General features: G+C 29.2%; 1 protein-coding gene across 1 annotated transcript in view; it reads left to right on the top strand.

Moving 5' to 3' along the window:
* Positions 1 to 9,399, top strand: part of LOC108559602 (nitric oxide synthase, salivary gland-like) — a 35,448-nt gene extending 26,049 nt beyond the window's left edge. Inside the window, exon 3 of the mRNA XM_017916932.1 lies at positions 9,261 to 9,399. Within this exon, the coding sequence (XP_017772421.1) occupies positions 9,261 to 9,329 (69 nt within the window). The 3' untranslated portion in view covers positions 9,330 to 9,399. The remainder of the gene's footprint in view (positions 1 to 9,260) is intronic.
* Positions 9,400 to 15,813: the final 6,414 nt, after the last annotated feature.

Genomic DNA, 15,813 nt, shown 5'->3' with positions numbered 1-15,813 from the left:
GTGTGTCTTCGTTACGTTTTACGAAAAATATAGGTCAAATATTGTGAATAGACTTGATAAATTACTATATTACTAAACTTAATTAATTTTATTTGAAGAGAATGTAAGAATCTGTTAGTATCAGTTATGTAATTTCTATTAAATAAATAAATACAATAAATAATTAATATTTTCAAAGTCAATTTAATAGTTTATTATTTTTATTGGTAAATTGGTTATTTTCGAAATAATTTCAAGTTAATCTTGAAAAACTACTACAACTAATTCTTGTTTACAATAGGAAAATATAATTCGTCATCAAAACAATCTAATGAATGACAAATTATACAATTAATAAAGAACACACATAGTTCTCAAATATCTTAAAATTAATTAATTAGTTTACGTAAGGAAAATGGATTTTTCCTTCAGAAAAATCCAAATCAATTACAGCAATTCCTCTGGAGTATATGGAAATTGTAGGATGTCCACTCCAGAAGGTTGGAAAAGTTGTGCCTTGGTAATCAGTGATTTTGCTTAAAGAGAATATCGATGCAAAGTTGTAATGTCTTCTGTGAACGTTTGGCCATTCCATAGCACTGTTGATTACAACATAACGCTTTGGGAAAAACGATTTTTCTTCCGGATTATTTTTTCCATGTTTTAGAGCTTTGTTTGTAATTTTTATCAGCACATCTTCAACCCGAAAAGACGAATTGCCACGTTTTGAATTATCCAAGTTCATAAAGTGTGATGATGCTTGAATAAATGTAGTATTTTCTTCATAGTTTATTTCATTGATTTCCCTTTTAAATCCTTTGGGAAATGATGAAAGTGAAGGACGATCTTCCAAAAAATTTGTATTGTCCAATTTTATTAATTCTTCACAGTTTGTAGTAGTAGTATTTTCTTCATATTCTTTGATTTTTCTTTCCAATTTTGATAATTCTTTATTGTTTTTACCATTTTCTTTAGTTTTTCTTCCAAATCCTTTGGGAAATAACGAAAGAGAAGAACGTTCTTCCAACATACTTGGTTGCATGAAAATGTCCAATTTTGATAATTCTTCACAATTTGTGTCATTTCCTGCATTTTCTTTGATTTTAACTTCTTCGAACAATTTTTGAAACTTGAAGTTGTCTAATTTTGATAATTCTTTACAGATTGTACCATTTTCTTTTATTTGCCTTTCAATTCCTTCAGAAAATAACGAACGAGAAGGAATATCTACATGATATTGTTGATGTGTAATATTACTTCTTTTTTCCGGATTCAAATAATTACCAATCACATTTGTTCCATTATGAAAAATATCAATATCTTCATCATTCCTACATTTTCTCAAAATACACTTATTATAGTCAAAATTTAAACTTAGATACATATAGTTATCAAAATTTGATAGTTCTTCACAGTTTATCCCATTTCCTTCTTTTTCTACAATTTTCCTTCTAATTCCTCGGAAGAATGACGAACAATAAGGAATATCTTCAATCAAAGTTTGTACATGTTCAATTTTCCATCTTTTTCCATTATCAATCGTTTCATTTTTTCCACTCTGCAAAATACACTTATTGCACTGAAAATGAATTTTGTTTTCTAATAAACTTTGATTATTAAACTTAACACTCGCACAAAATTCATTATCACCAAAGACGAAAGTAAAAACTGTAACCAAAATTAAAGTTGAGAACTCCATCGTTCGAATATTATTACTGACAAACGAAAATTTCACATCTTCTATATTCATCTTTACCATCCCCCCATTTCCACAATTTTACTTAACGGTTTTCTGTACGTAGAATTCAGTTGTTACAAACTTACCTTTTTTTTGGTTTGGTAAAACTACCTACAAACTTTCCAGAAAAAAATAATAAACGTGACTAACAGAAAAGGAAAATCTATAACCTAAATTCAATCTGCAAAAAGAAAAAAAAAACATGTTTCTATTTACAGCTAACTTTAGAAAGAACTTCCATAAACCTTTTTATATTTATTTTCTGTACATTTTATTATGTTTTTGTTAAAGTTTATAATCAATAAATTAATTTTTTTATGTGAAACTAATGCGATTTAAATTATAAACAAATTAATTTCAATAGAAATCTTTATATTCTAAATAATTATACCGTATCAGGTTTCAAAAATAATCAATTTGCATATTGCAGAGTTTATCAACCTATGGGTCATTAAATGATAGCTGTCACCTGTCAACGTCAAAAATGTATGTTATAAATAATTGAATCATAATACAACTGCAAACAAGAATATTGAGTCAATCAGCAAATACTTAAACATTGATTATACAACATTTCATTTTTACTATCGACCGAAGTCGTTATAGTCTTCATTTTCTATATAAAAACTATAATAGTTATTTAATAATTTGAATTTTATAAGAAGAAAAAAAACTGATTGAACATTCTAAATTTATGAATTATAAGCATTACAGATACACAAATTTTAATCACAGATTGTTAAAAAAATTGACCGTTTAACATTTTCTAATTTCGATTAATTAAAATATATTATTTTTGCATTATTATTTGTTGTTTTTTTTATAGATTTATTTTACAATATTTAATTTTTATGAATTTAGAAAAAAATCTATATAATTTTGAATAAATAAATAAAATCAAGGTCAATTTAATGGTTTATTATTTTTATTGATTAATTACATTAAAGAAATACACATTATGGAAAACAATGATAAATTAAAGAATTAGTATACATAATAAAAACATAGAATTTGTCTTCTCAATAAAAAAAACGTCAATGACAGCAATTTCTCTGGAGTATAGAGAATTCATTTTCGTGACTCCAGAAGTTCGAAAATGTTGTACATTGGAAATCGTGTTTTTTTTTATGAAAAGAAATTACAATTTTCATTGACAAATCGTTACAGTAAATAAATACAGAACGAAGAAATACACTAAAAATCTTAAAATTTATAATGAATTTTTTTTATACATGAATTTGTCTTAAGAAATATTCCTATAAATTGCATCAAATCCTCTATTATATACAGAAAATATATAACAGATAGTTGGAAAATTGAAACATGTTTCCATTTCTTTGGGGAAAAACCAAAGAGAATAATTAATTTCTTCACGGATTATACGTCTTGCTTCATGTTGTTTGATTTTCCTTTCTAATTCTATTTGAAAAAGCGCACGTGAAGGAATATCTACATGATATTGTTGTTGTGTAATTTTACTTCTTTTTCCCGGATACAAATTATCATCAATCCTTTCGTTGTTCTTCATTTCATTGTTTCCACATTGGAAAATATCGAACTCTTCATCATTCCACCGTTCTTTCCCGATATACTTATTGCACAAATTACTTTTGTTTTGTAATAAACTTTGGTTATTAAACTCAACACTCGGACAAATATCATTTTCACCGAAGACGAAAGTAAAAACTAAAACCAAAATGAATGTTGTGAACTCCATCGTTCCAAAGTTATCACTGATAAACGAAAGAGTCGAATCTTTTACATTCCCATCACCACAGTTTTACTTTACGTTTTTATGTACATCGAATTCAGGTACAGAATTTACACGGTACATTTTTTACGCGTATCAGAACTGTATTCACGCGGACTACATTTGTGCGGCTCTTGAATTAGCCAAAAACATTGAAAGTGCAATTCTAGACATAGTTTTTACGCGATTTTTCATTCGCGTAAAAAAATCCAGTAAATTCAGGAATGAAAAACGTGTAAATTCAGGGACGCTGTATTCTTTTCTTAGTAAAGTAAAGTTTCTTACGCGCTACCTGCGAATTTTCCAGAAAAAAAATAAAAGGGGTGAACATAAAAGGAAAAGCTGTTACCCGAAGAAACCGGACGAAATAACAGATGTTTACCGCATTATTAAATACGTGCATTTTCACACTCACTCAATCTCTGCAAAGAAAAAAAAACCTGTTTCAGTTTACAATTAACTTTAGACATACACATCCATATATTAAAAAAAAATACATATATATTTTTGTATATTTTATTTTTTGTTGAAGTTTATGCTTTTATTGAAATAATCTAAATATTTTACTAGAAAAAGTTTTGTTTAAAAAAAAATTCTACATTATTTTGAAAACGACATTGAAACTAATTACTAATTACAAAGTTTCAAAAAAACACTCAATGTATAGATAGTACAGTTTCCTGATAAGGTAAGGCGTAAAATGACAGCTGTCATGTCATAACCTTTAGTAAAATGACAGCTGTCACTTTACGTGAAAATGTCAAAAAAATGTTATAAACAATTGTGTCACAATATTATACAAATACAAACAATAATATTGGATCGCGTATATAATAGGTTGAGAAACACTATTACATGACAAATAATTTATTGATTACAAGTTTTGTCTTTAATAATTCACAATTTATTAAGAAAATATTTCATTTCTCCTGGCATTAAGACTTAATAAGTAATGTTTAATAAATTTTTATACAAAAAATTCCAACGTTTATAGTAATATTGTAAAAAGGAATAAAAAAATATTAAATAATCTAAATTTCAGAACTTTTATATAATGCTTAAAGCACAAATTGTTAAAAAAAATAACTTTCCCTAACAATACGTCAATCTGAAATGCGAATTAAGACAGTCTAAATTAGATTAATAGAGATAGATAATTGTTGTATCATTCTGTATATATTTATTTAACAATATTTTCACAATAAATTATTAATAATTACAATAAATTTATGTATATAATGGCGAAACAAAAACAAATGAAAATATTTTTTTAAAAATTTTAATGTATACATTTTTGGATTTGGTATATTCTTAAGGTAAGAATCTTAAATAATATTCAATTAATTTAACGTTGAAAATAAATCTTTAAAAATTTACAATTTATATAATTATTAATTTGTGTAAATAATCAAAAATGAACGAATTCTATTTTTACTTAAATACTAAAAAAACATAAAATTAAAGTAATGAATGAAAAATAAAGTATGTATAAATTAATTAGAAAATCAACCGTGAATTAATTTAAATGGTGATTCATTTCCTAAAGCGAAATGCATCCTTAACTTGATATCATACAAATTTTCGGTGTATTTCTGCAGAATCGGCAGACCAATCGGCACGCAAATATCCTGAAAATATTTGCACTCATTCCTCAATTTACTCAGAATTATGTGAAGCTTTATCATATCCTTCATCAACTTCTTCTGCGTCTCTGTCGGTTCTTCCATCTTCTTGACCTTCTCCAAATCGAAACCCCTCTTGGTCATGACCTCCTTCAACGAGTTCCTGAGCAAATTCTGAATATCCTTCGTCGGTTGACCGAAAACATTGCTGATGAAATCACTGTCTTGTTGCCGAGTGAGGCTCAGAAAAGTGTCCCTCTTTCCCTCCAAATACTTCGTTGCTTCTTCCATATACGCCGATCGATTCTTCTGAATATGTATCTGTTTTTCCACATGTGTTATCAATCTTTTGAAGCGTTGATGAAAATTGTAGTACTTAACTTTGATTAAAGTAAAGATTTGCATCAGGTTAGTGATTTGTGACTTTTTCGCCATGGCCTTATCCTTGACGAACGGTTTCGCTAGTGAATCAATTATGGCGCCAATGGTGTTGTGCATGTGTTGCATCGTGATATGTACGTCCTTCTCTAAATCTGGTATACGGTCCTGCAGACCATCCTTAGACTTGGTATAAAGATGGACGTATCTCATTAAATCCTCGTTATCACAGGTGAACGTCTTAAACTTTTGTATCGTGTGCTGGAATCTTCTCAGATCTAACTGCATCGCGTTCAATTTATGAGCCTCGTTGTTCTCACCGTTCATAATCAGCCGCCCGCATTCAATAATCATCTGGAAAACAAAATATAATATAAAACAACAATAATATCCTACTAGGCATATTCAAAAGGTGGTACATTGTGTGCCCCTAAAAAAGTTAAGAGTCCATTTGGTTACTTACAAGTAGAGCCGTATTCTTTTCGTTGCTTCCCTGGACCACAACTCTATCACCATCTTTTGCACTCAGTAAATTTACGTAAACTGAAAAGAGACGGTCGAATTCTGACTCGAATTTTGACATTTTACACAAACTTTATCAAATAATTGGTATCAAACAATTTGTTTCAAACTATTGATGATAAAGAATTAACAACAAACATTTGATACCAAAAACAGTAAAAATCGAACAACTAGTGTCATGAACATTTCAGAAAGAATGATTGAAAGATACGAAAGTTGTCTAGTTTTAAACTATTTTTCCTATTCTCGGAGTGGGGATATTTCAGTTTACCCTTACTGTGAAAATATATTTATTTTCAAATTTCCTAGATTTTTTCTATTGCATGTAATTTTTCACCGAAAGGTTGACTACCTGAATTTACATATAACTTTCTCTTACAAAACGTAAAATATATCCGAACTTTTTACTACGATAAACAATTTCACTTAATTATAAAACAATTATTTCTTAAACATTTTACAAAAAAATATTTGTAAATGCAAAATATCTACATTATTTGTTATTATTATTGAAGAAACTGAAAAATGCAAATAAATAACAAATTTTATCTTTATATACTATTATCACGTGATTAATGATTTCATTATTGTTTTATACTTCGTAACATTTCATGTAAAAAAACATTTAATTATCTTGAAATTTAATTATAATTCTTTACCCAAATCGTCTCGTCAACTTTTCACATCATTCAAATTAAAATTGTCAATATTTTCATTTACATTTGTAGTGTTGATATAGATACCATCAAGTAATGATCTAAAGTTTTTACCCAAAATAATTCTTCTAAGTCTAATTATATATATATGTCGAATCGTCAGGATTACTCCCCGAGTGAGGCGTTTGGAGAAGCCATTATTACAAATAACCACTAACAATAGTTAATAAACTTAGTAAACTAATCCTTCTGCAATCTCAGAGCTAGTGATCTACATCAGCGATATGTCTCAGCTACCGTGGCCATCCAGTTCACCAGTATGAATCTGAATCTTGAATCCCAATCAATCCATTCCCGCTGATCCTTCGGCTGACATATTCCACTCCCACTCCTCCGAGGAAAATACCCTTCTTCCCTGAAGACCCCGAAGATGTGCTGCCCCGAGCATGCACACGTGTCCGTCCTTGTTCTCCCAAGTGCTGACAATTTTATGGAAACAATGACTCAGATGGTTGGTCAGGTGCTGTTGTCTTAGATACTCCGACATATATATAAGTTTCATTATATAGAAAACGCGTTATACGAGTATCGCGTTGTAGGAGGATTGTCGCAATTTTCGTGCTATGCTACAGTAAACCCTCCTATAACGCGACACTCTCATAATACGATTTGCATATAACGCAAAACAATTGCGTTATAGGAGGATAGACTTGATATAGAATTTGCATAATATGAGTATTTACTATATATTAAGATTTTTCTTATTTTTCATGGTTTATAGTTTTTAATTTGTATTATTTTGGTTATTAAATATTTAAATTTTACATGTAAATAAATTGTAATTATGAATTTAATGAAAATCATTTTGGAATATTTCACAGATATGTATTTAATAAATATATAAAGTAGTAATTTTATTTACATAATTTATAGTTAAAAAAAATTGTTTCTGATAATTGTATATATTATAAAATTATGAGAATCACTAAAAAATATATATGTACAAAATTGATTATAAGAAATGAGATATCATTATTAATCCTCGCCTGTCCACAAATTGATTTCTTCAACAACCTTGAATAACTCTCTCTTGAAATCTTGTAATTCATTTTCAATTGATTGAAGAGCCAGCAGATTTGTGGACATCGTCAACTTGATATCAAGCAAATGTTCGGTGTATTTCTGCAGAATCGGCAGACCAATGGGCACGGAAATATCCTGAAAATATTTGCACTCTTTCCTAAATTTACTCAGAATCGTGTGAAGCTTTATCATATCCTTCATCAACTTCTTTTGCGTCTCTGTCGGTTCTTCCATCTTGACCTTCTCCAAATCGAAACCTCTCTTGGTCATGACCTCCTTCAGCGAGTTCCTGAGCAAATTCTGAATATCCAACGTCGGCCGACCGAAGACTTTGCTGATGAAATCACTGTCTTGTTGCTGAGTGGGGCTCAGAAAAGTGTCCCTCTCTCCCTCCAAATACTTCGTTGCTTCCTCCATATACGACGATCGATTCTTCTGAATATATATCAGTTTTTCCACATGTGCTATCAATCTTTTGAAGCGCTGATGAAAACTGTCGTACTTAACTTTTATTAATGCAAAGATTCGCATCAGTTTGGTTATTTGTAAATTTTTCGTGAGGATCTTATCCGCGATGGACGGCTGCGCTAGTGAATCACTTATGGCACGAATGGTGTTATTCAAGTGTTGCGTAGTGATTTCTACGTCCTTCTCTAAATCTGGTATACGGTCCTGCAGACCATTCTGAGACTTCGAATAAAAATGGACGTATCTCATTAAATCATCGTTATCACAGTTGAACGTCTTAAACTTTTGTATCGTGTCTTGGAATCTTTTCAGATCTAACTGCATCGCGTTCAATTTATGAACCTCTTTGTTCTCAACATTCATGATCAGCTGCCCGCATTCAAAAATCATCTGGAAAACAAAATGGATAAGTTTATTGAATAACATTCTTTAACTCTTTGAGCGGCCAGAAAATTACTAAATTTCTTAACCCAACAATTTAAAAAAAAAAACAATAATTTTCTATTAGGTATGTACAAAGAGTCAATTTGGTTACTTACAAGTAGAGCTGTATTCTTTTCGCTGCTTCCCTTGACTCTATCATCATCTTTTGCACCCACCAAATTTATGTAAACTCTATAGAGATAGTCTAATACTGTCCTAAACATTTCAAACAAACTTTATCAAAGAATTGGTATCAAACAATTTGTTTCAAACTATTGATGATAAAGAATTAACAACAAACATTTGATAGAATTTGAAGAAACGAAAGTTGTCTAGTTTTAAACTATTTTTTTACTGTTCTCGGAGTGGGGTATTTCAGTTTACTAGGAAAATATATTTATTTTCAAATTTCCTACTTTTTTTTATTGTATGTAATTTTTCACTGAATGGTCGAATGGTAAATACAGGTGTATTTACTTATACCTTCTCTTTCTTCTCCCTTACACCACCTTTCTCACTTAGCTTGTGCCGCGCACAATTTCGCCACCGCGTGCTCACTAAACAATTTCCAAACCGGGACTCTGCAGTTCTGTACAACTGGACTAGGCTGAGTCTCGGAATTGATGATGGTGTGCTTGTAGATAGTACCGCAACCAGACAGACAGAGTAGGCGAGAAGTCTTGCAACCAATTATACAGAGCAATCGTTAGATCAAAATGTTGGACCTTCTTGAAAATTCCGAGAGGGCCAAATACACGTTTCAATTCCCTGATGCCATCAAAAGAGGGATGGAGGTAGGCAGTGGGACTTTGAGAGCTAGGAGAGCAGTAATTAATTCCGCACTAATGGCTGAGTTGTTGGGACACTCGAAGAAGCAATGATTCACCGTTCCTAAACTACCACAGGCACACAGGTCCGAATCGGTCCAGCCCATCCTGTGGAGATGAGCCGGAGCGAGACAGTGTCCCGACCTAAGTCTGGTGAGAATCGAGGAGTTCCAACGAGCAGGCCGAGTCCGTGAATACCATTACCTCCATCCAGTCCACCTTCTCTTTCAAAATGGAAAATATATCCGAGCTTTTTACTACGATAAACAATTTCACGTAATTACAAAACGATTATTTCTTAAACATTTTACAAAAAAATATTTGTAAATACAAAATATCTACATTATTTGTTATAAGCCATCTATTATTAAAGAAGAAACTGCAAAATGCAAATAAATAACAAATTTAATGTTTATATATTATTTCTATGGAGTTGGAGTTAAAATTATTAGTTCAAATTTAAAATTCTGTGCGTTATTCTTAATACGCCATCTATTGTTCACCATGAAACTAATTAGACATAAAAATGCGATACAAATTTGAATCGATATTTATTTCCAAAATTGTTCTTGTTTCCAATATAAATTTCAATTATTAAAAGAAAAAAACAAATATTTTATGTAATAATGTTACAATTAAAAACTATATGCGTTACATTACTAATCATGAAACTATTTAGAACAAAAAATACGATACAGTCAAAATTGTTATTGTTTCCAATTTATATTTAAATTATTTAAAAAAAATTACAAAATTATTTAAATAAAATATATGTATTTCATTTTGTTTTTTATTTACACTGTTTTATAAACATCGAAACAGTTCATGTCAAAAAAGCATTTAATTATCTTGAAATTTAATTATAATTCTTTACCCAAATCGTTTGGTCCACTTTTCACATCATTCAAATTAAAATTGTTAATATTTTCATCTACATTTGTAGTGTATTTGATATAGGTACCATCAAGTAATCTAAAGTTTTTACCCAAAATAATTTTTCAAGGTCTAATTAAGTTTAATTATAGAGAAAACGCTTGTATGAGGATTGTCTGTATTTTTGTTCTATGCTACAGTAAACCCTCGTATAACGCGACACTCTCATAATACGATTTGCAAAACAATTGCGTTATAGGAGATAGACAGAATTCGCGTAATATGAGTATTTACTATATATTGAGATTATTCTTATTTTTCGTGGTTTAAAGTTTTTAATTTGTATTATTTTGGTTATTAAATATTTAAATTTTACATGTAACAATTGATTTACATGAATTTCATTATGAATTTAAAGAAAATCATTTTGGAATATTTCACAGATAAGTATTTATTAAATATATTAAGCAATAATTTTATTTATATAAATTATAGTTAAAAAATGTGTTTATACATACATTATTATAAAATTATCAAAAACATTAAAAAATATAAATAAGTAAAAAATTGATGGAAATAAATGATATCACATTATTCATTCTCGCCTGTGGACAAGTTATTTTCTTCAGCAAACTTGTATACCTTTATTTTCAAATTCAATTTCGATTGATTGAAGAGCCTGCAGATTGGTGGATGAAAAGAGACCTTGAAATAATTTGATACTTCTCTCCAGCATCACGATATCAGTATAAAACGTATCCAAACGATCATATAAACTGTCCTGAGCATCCGTCATATCATCGTCCAATCCCACCGCCACTTCGAGTTTCTCAAAAGAGATACCTCTTTTGGAGATGACATCCTTAAGAGAATTCCTGAGCACTTCCTGCTTCTGCGAACTTGTTCCTCCTAAGACATTCTTGACAAAATCTTTGTCATCTTCCTCCAAGCTACTCAGAAACGCTCTTCCCTTCCAAGTATTGTACAGCCTCAGAAACATGCCTCAATCGAGAACGACTAATTAGCAACTTCTTTTCTATATAGGTGAACAACCGTTCAAAGCGCTCCTCGAAATCATTGAATTCTTCTCTGTTTGTATTAAACATGCGCATCAATTCGGATATGTTCATTTTCTGCTCGTTGTTTAAATCCATATCGTTTGGTTGCTCATGTACTTGCTCTAAACTTTGAATTGTTGTTTTCACTTGCCACGTAACGACTTCAACGTATTTCTCTAAATCAGGCAAGATATTGTTTAAACCATCACGAGCCTTCGAATGCAGACGAACAAATTTCATGATATCTTCGCAATCGCAATTGAAATAATTGAATTTAATAATTGCCAAATGTAATTTTTTAATATCGTTCAGTATTTTGTTCAATTTTTCCACCTCCAGCTTCTCCCCTCTTTTAATCAATGTTTCGCATAAAAAATAATAATGATTAAATAACTTCTAACGATAAAAATAATAAATGACTTGAGTCACAGTTAATGCTGTTTCCAAGTTGAAGTTTTCCGGACCTTCCATATCCAATTGCAGGAAGTTGTAACTCATCAGATTTGTATATAAGTTAAAGAGATGGGTAACAATTATTCTCAACATGTTGATATTCAAACAAGACAAATGCTTCGAGAGAACTGAGATGTTTGCTAAATGCTAGTTTCTTTCTTTCTGGGGTAAAATAAGAAGTAAAGATGTACCCTTCTTATTTTACCCCACCACATGAATTTTCATTTTTGTTTGAAAATTTCCTTTCCATTGAATTTCTCTATGTTTTATAGCATCTACCTGTTTTTCTTAATTGGAATTATTTGCCGAGCCTCTTACAAAAACGTATCACAATTACCATCCAAGTAATCTCGAATCTGAGAAATATGCTTGAGCCCAGTATTATTCATCTGCAGCTTTTTATCGAGATAGTCGTACAAACTTTCAATTGTACGATTGCATGTGTGTCTCACAGTATACTGTCCATTGTTTTATACAATTGCCACATCACAATTCTAATGTCTTTTGGCAATTCATCTAAATTGTTCGCGAAACCATTTTGAAGTTTGATGAATGTATTTCGTGGTCTGTATTTTTGATTATGTATTTCGCAAGTAAATCTTCACCATTTGTACCAATAGAATTTGGATCTGATTTTCGCATTCACGTATTAACTACAAATAAAAATAAGAAAATAAATTGATTTGATTGCATGTTGCAAACTTCCTCAATCGGTTTTACAAAGTTGTCATGTCCATTGAAATCCATTAAACTTTCATAAAATTGCACAAGACGAGGTATGAATTGTTTCAACATATTAAAAAAAAATATAAAATATGTGTGCGTTTTTGGAATATAGTGATGTTTTCGAACTAACTTTTAATTTATATCATTTTATTTCTACCACTTTTCCCAGAATGTTCACCTTAAAAATATTTTATATTTTAAATGCTTTTCTATATCTTTGAAATAAAAAAAAATCATTGAAATATTTAAAAAAAAAACAAGGAAGTATTCACATTATTCTCATTACATGATTTAAGATTTTATAATTTATACCAAAACATTTCTATTAAAATTTCAACAGTTTGACAATAATTTGACAGATTTGACCATCTTTACGTCAAATTATTATCAAACTCTTGCAATTGTTTTATTATCATAATTTTTATTATAATTTATTAATTCTGTGAAAAATAATTGAAAAATTCATTGAAACAAAAAAAAATCATTACGAAAAAGCTAATATTATTATTTAAAAAAAGGTATTCATATTATGTTCTATTTTTTCTTATTAACTATATTTTATAAGTATATTGGGAATATATTGTATTTTTCTACTAACCTCTTTTAATGTCATCGATGAAAACCTTGTGTATACATATACTTCATTAATTGTGTAAAGTTATGTTTAATATTAAAATAACAACTCAGTTCGAGAGTCCGCACCGACTTCATTCTCTTATCGTTGAATATATTTTTTATAAGTTTAGTGCAGTTAGTGTATTTACTCTGAAGAAGAGGAGAGAAAGAGGTCGACCAAAATAAAAACTCCCGCCAATTCCAATGTTATTGATAACGACATACAAAAAACAAGCAGTAACAAAAAAAAACTTACAAACTTGTAAACCCCAGATATAGCTGCGACAAGCCAATCATTGCAATCCACAAAAACTTCCACAACAAAAACGTATCTAAACAACTAAACCAATATTTTCTTATTGAGCACTCGCGAGGCTTTGACTCGTTCCGATTTATGATCTAAAAATCCAGCAAATAGAAGGATTTTGTCATCCAAACTAAGTCTGATTTATCTTAACTCTTTGAAAGTTCCTAAATTTCTAGTCAAATTCCTGAGCACTTCCTGCTTCAGCGAACTTGTTCCTTCTAAGACATTGTTGACAAAATCTTTGTCATCTTCCTCCAAGCTACTCAGAAACGTGCTCTTCCCTTCCAACAAACTTCTAAACCCCAGATATAGCTGCGACAAGCCAATCATTGTAATCCACAAAAGCCTCCACAGAAAAAACGTATCTAAACAACTAAACCAGTATTTTCTCGTTGAGCAAAAATCCAGCAAATAGAAGGATTATATCATCCAAACTAAGCCTGATTCATCTTAACTCATTGAAAGTTCCAAAATTTCTAGTCAACTGAATAAACATCGGATGGTATGGCCTATCAAGTTTAATCCCTTAACATACCAACCAAATTAAATGTGTACCACAGCCCTTCAAAGAGATAAAGACCAACTCGATGAAGTTATAATTCATCTCAACGTGTTTGGAAAATTTTTCGAAATTATTTTGTTCAAAAAGAAACATTTTCAAAAGAAATTTGTTCGAATGTAATTTTGTTTATATCCAAGTCCTTGTTCTTGCGAATTGCGGTGAGAAAAAAACAACCTGCATAAATCGGTGATTTTGAAAACACTTAACCTCAAGAGCATTTGGCCATCCAACTTTTAAATTGAGAATCATTACAACTTTTGAAAAATATTGCACGAAGGAATATTTTATATAATTATTTTATAATATTACTGTTCTATATTTGTTTCATTGATTGTTGACATTTTCTAATAAGAACATTAATGTCGTCAATAAAAATTGTTCAAAATTATTTTGTTCCAAAGAAAAATTTTCAAAAGAAATTTGTTCGAATGTAATTTTGTTTATATCCAAGGCCTTGTTTTTTGCGATCTTCGGCGAGAAAAAATAACCTGAAGGTATGTCGTAGGCTTTGAAAACACAAAACCTCAAAAGCATTTGGCCATCCAACTTTCAAATTGAGAATCATTACAACTTTTGAAAAATATTGCACGAAGGAATATTTTATAAAATTATTTTTAAAAAAATGATAATTTGATAAATATTACTGTTGTAATATTTATTATTTTAGTTGAATATTCATATTTTTTTTTGATATTTTTTAATAAACTATATTTTCATATAGTTTTAATGCTAAATGTAAATGAATATTACTATTCTATATTTGTTTTATTGTTTTTTGACATTTTCTAATAAAAACATTAATGTCGTCAATGAAAATTGTTCAAAATTATTTTGTTACAAAGAAAAATTTTCAAAAGAAATTTGTTCGAATGTAATTTTGTTTATATCCAAGGCTTTGTTTTTGTGATCTTCAGCAATAAAAAATAACCTGAAGGTCTCCGGCATAAATCGTAGGTTTTGAAAACACTTAACCTCAAGAGCATTTGGCCATCCAACTTTCAAATTGAGAATCATTACAACTTTTGAAAAATATTGCACGAAGGAATATTTTATAAAATTATTTTAACAAAATTTATTATTTGATAAATGTTACTGTTGTAATATTTATTATTTTAGTTGAATATTCATATTTTTTTTGATATTTTTTAATAAACTATATTTTCATATAGTTTTAAAGCTAAATATAAATGAATATTGCTATTCTATATTTGTTTCATTTATTGTTAAATTTAACCTCAAAAGCATTTGGCTATTCAACTTTCAAATTGAGAATCATTACAACTTTTGAAAAATATTACACGAAGAAATATTTTATAAAATTATTTTAACAAAATTCATTATTTGATAAATGTTACTGTTGTAATATTTATTATTTTAGTTGCATATTCATATTCTTTTTGATATTTTTTAATAAACTATATTTTCATATAGCTTTAAAGCTAAATATAAATGAATATTACTATTATACATTTGTTTCATTGATTGTTGGCATTTTCTAATAAGAACATTAATGTCGTCAATGAAAATTGTTCAAAATTTTGTTCCAAAGAAAAAATTTCAAAAGAAATTTCTTCGAATGTAATTTTGTTTATATCCAAGTCCTTGTTTTTGCAAATTTCGGCGAGAAAAAACAACCTGAAGGTCTCCGGCATAAATCGTAATAATTTTATAAAATATTTCTTCGTGCAATATTTTTCAAAAGTTGTAATGATTCTCAATTTGAAAGTTGGATGGCCAAATGCTTTTGAGGTTAAGTGTTTTCAAAACCTACGA

This window comes from Nicrophorus vespilloides, unplaced genomic scaffold (assembly GCF_001412225.1).
Source record: "Nicrophorus vespilloides isolate i.1.1-1 unplaced genomic scaffold, Nicve_v1.0, whole genome shotgun sequence".
Taxonomy (NCBI): domain Eukaryota; kingdom Metazoa; phylum Arthropoda; class Insecta; order Coleoptera; family Silphidae; genus Nicrophorus; species Nicrophorus vespilloides.
Note: the sequence above shows the minus strand (reverse complement) of the source record. Positions and strands in the feature narration are given on the sequence as shown.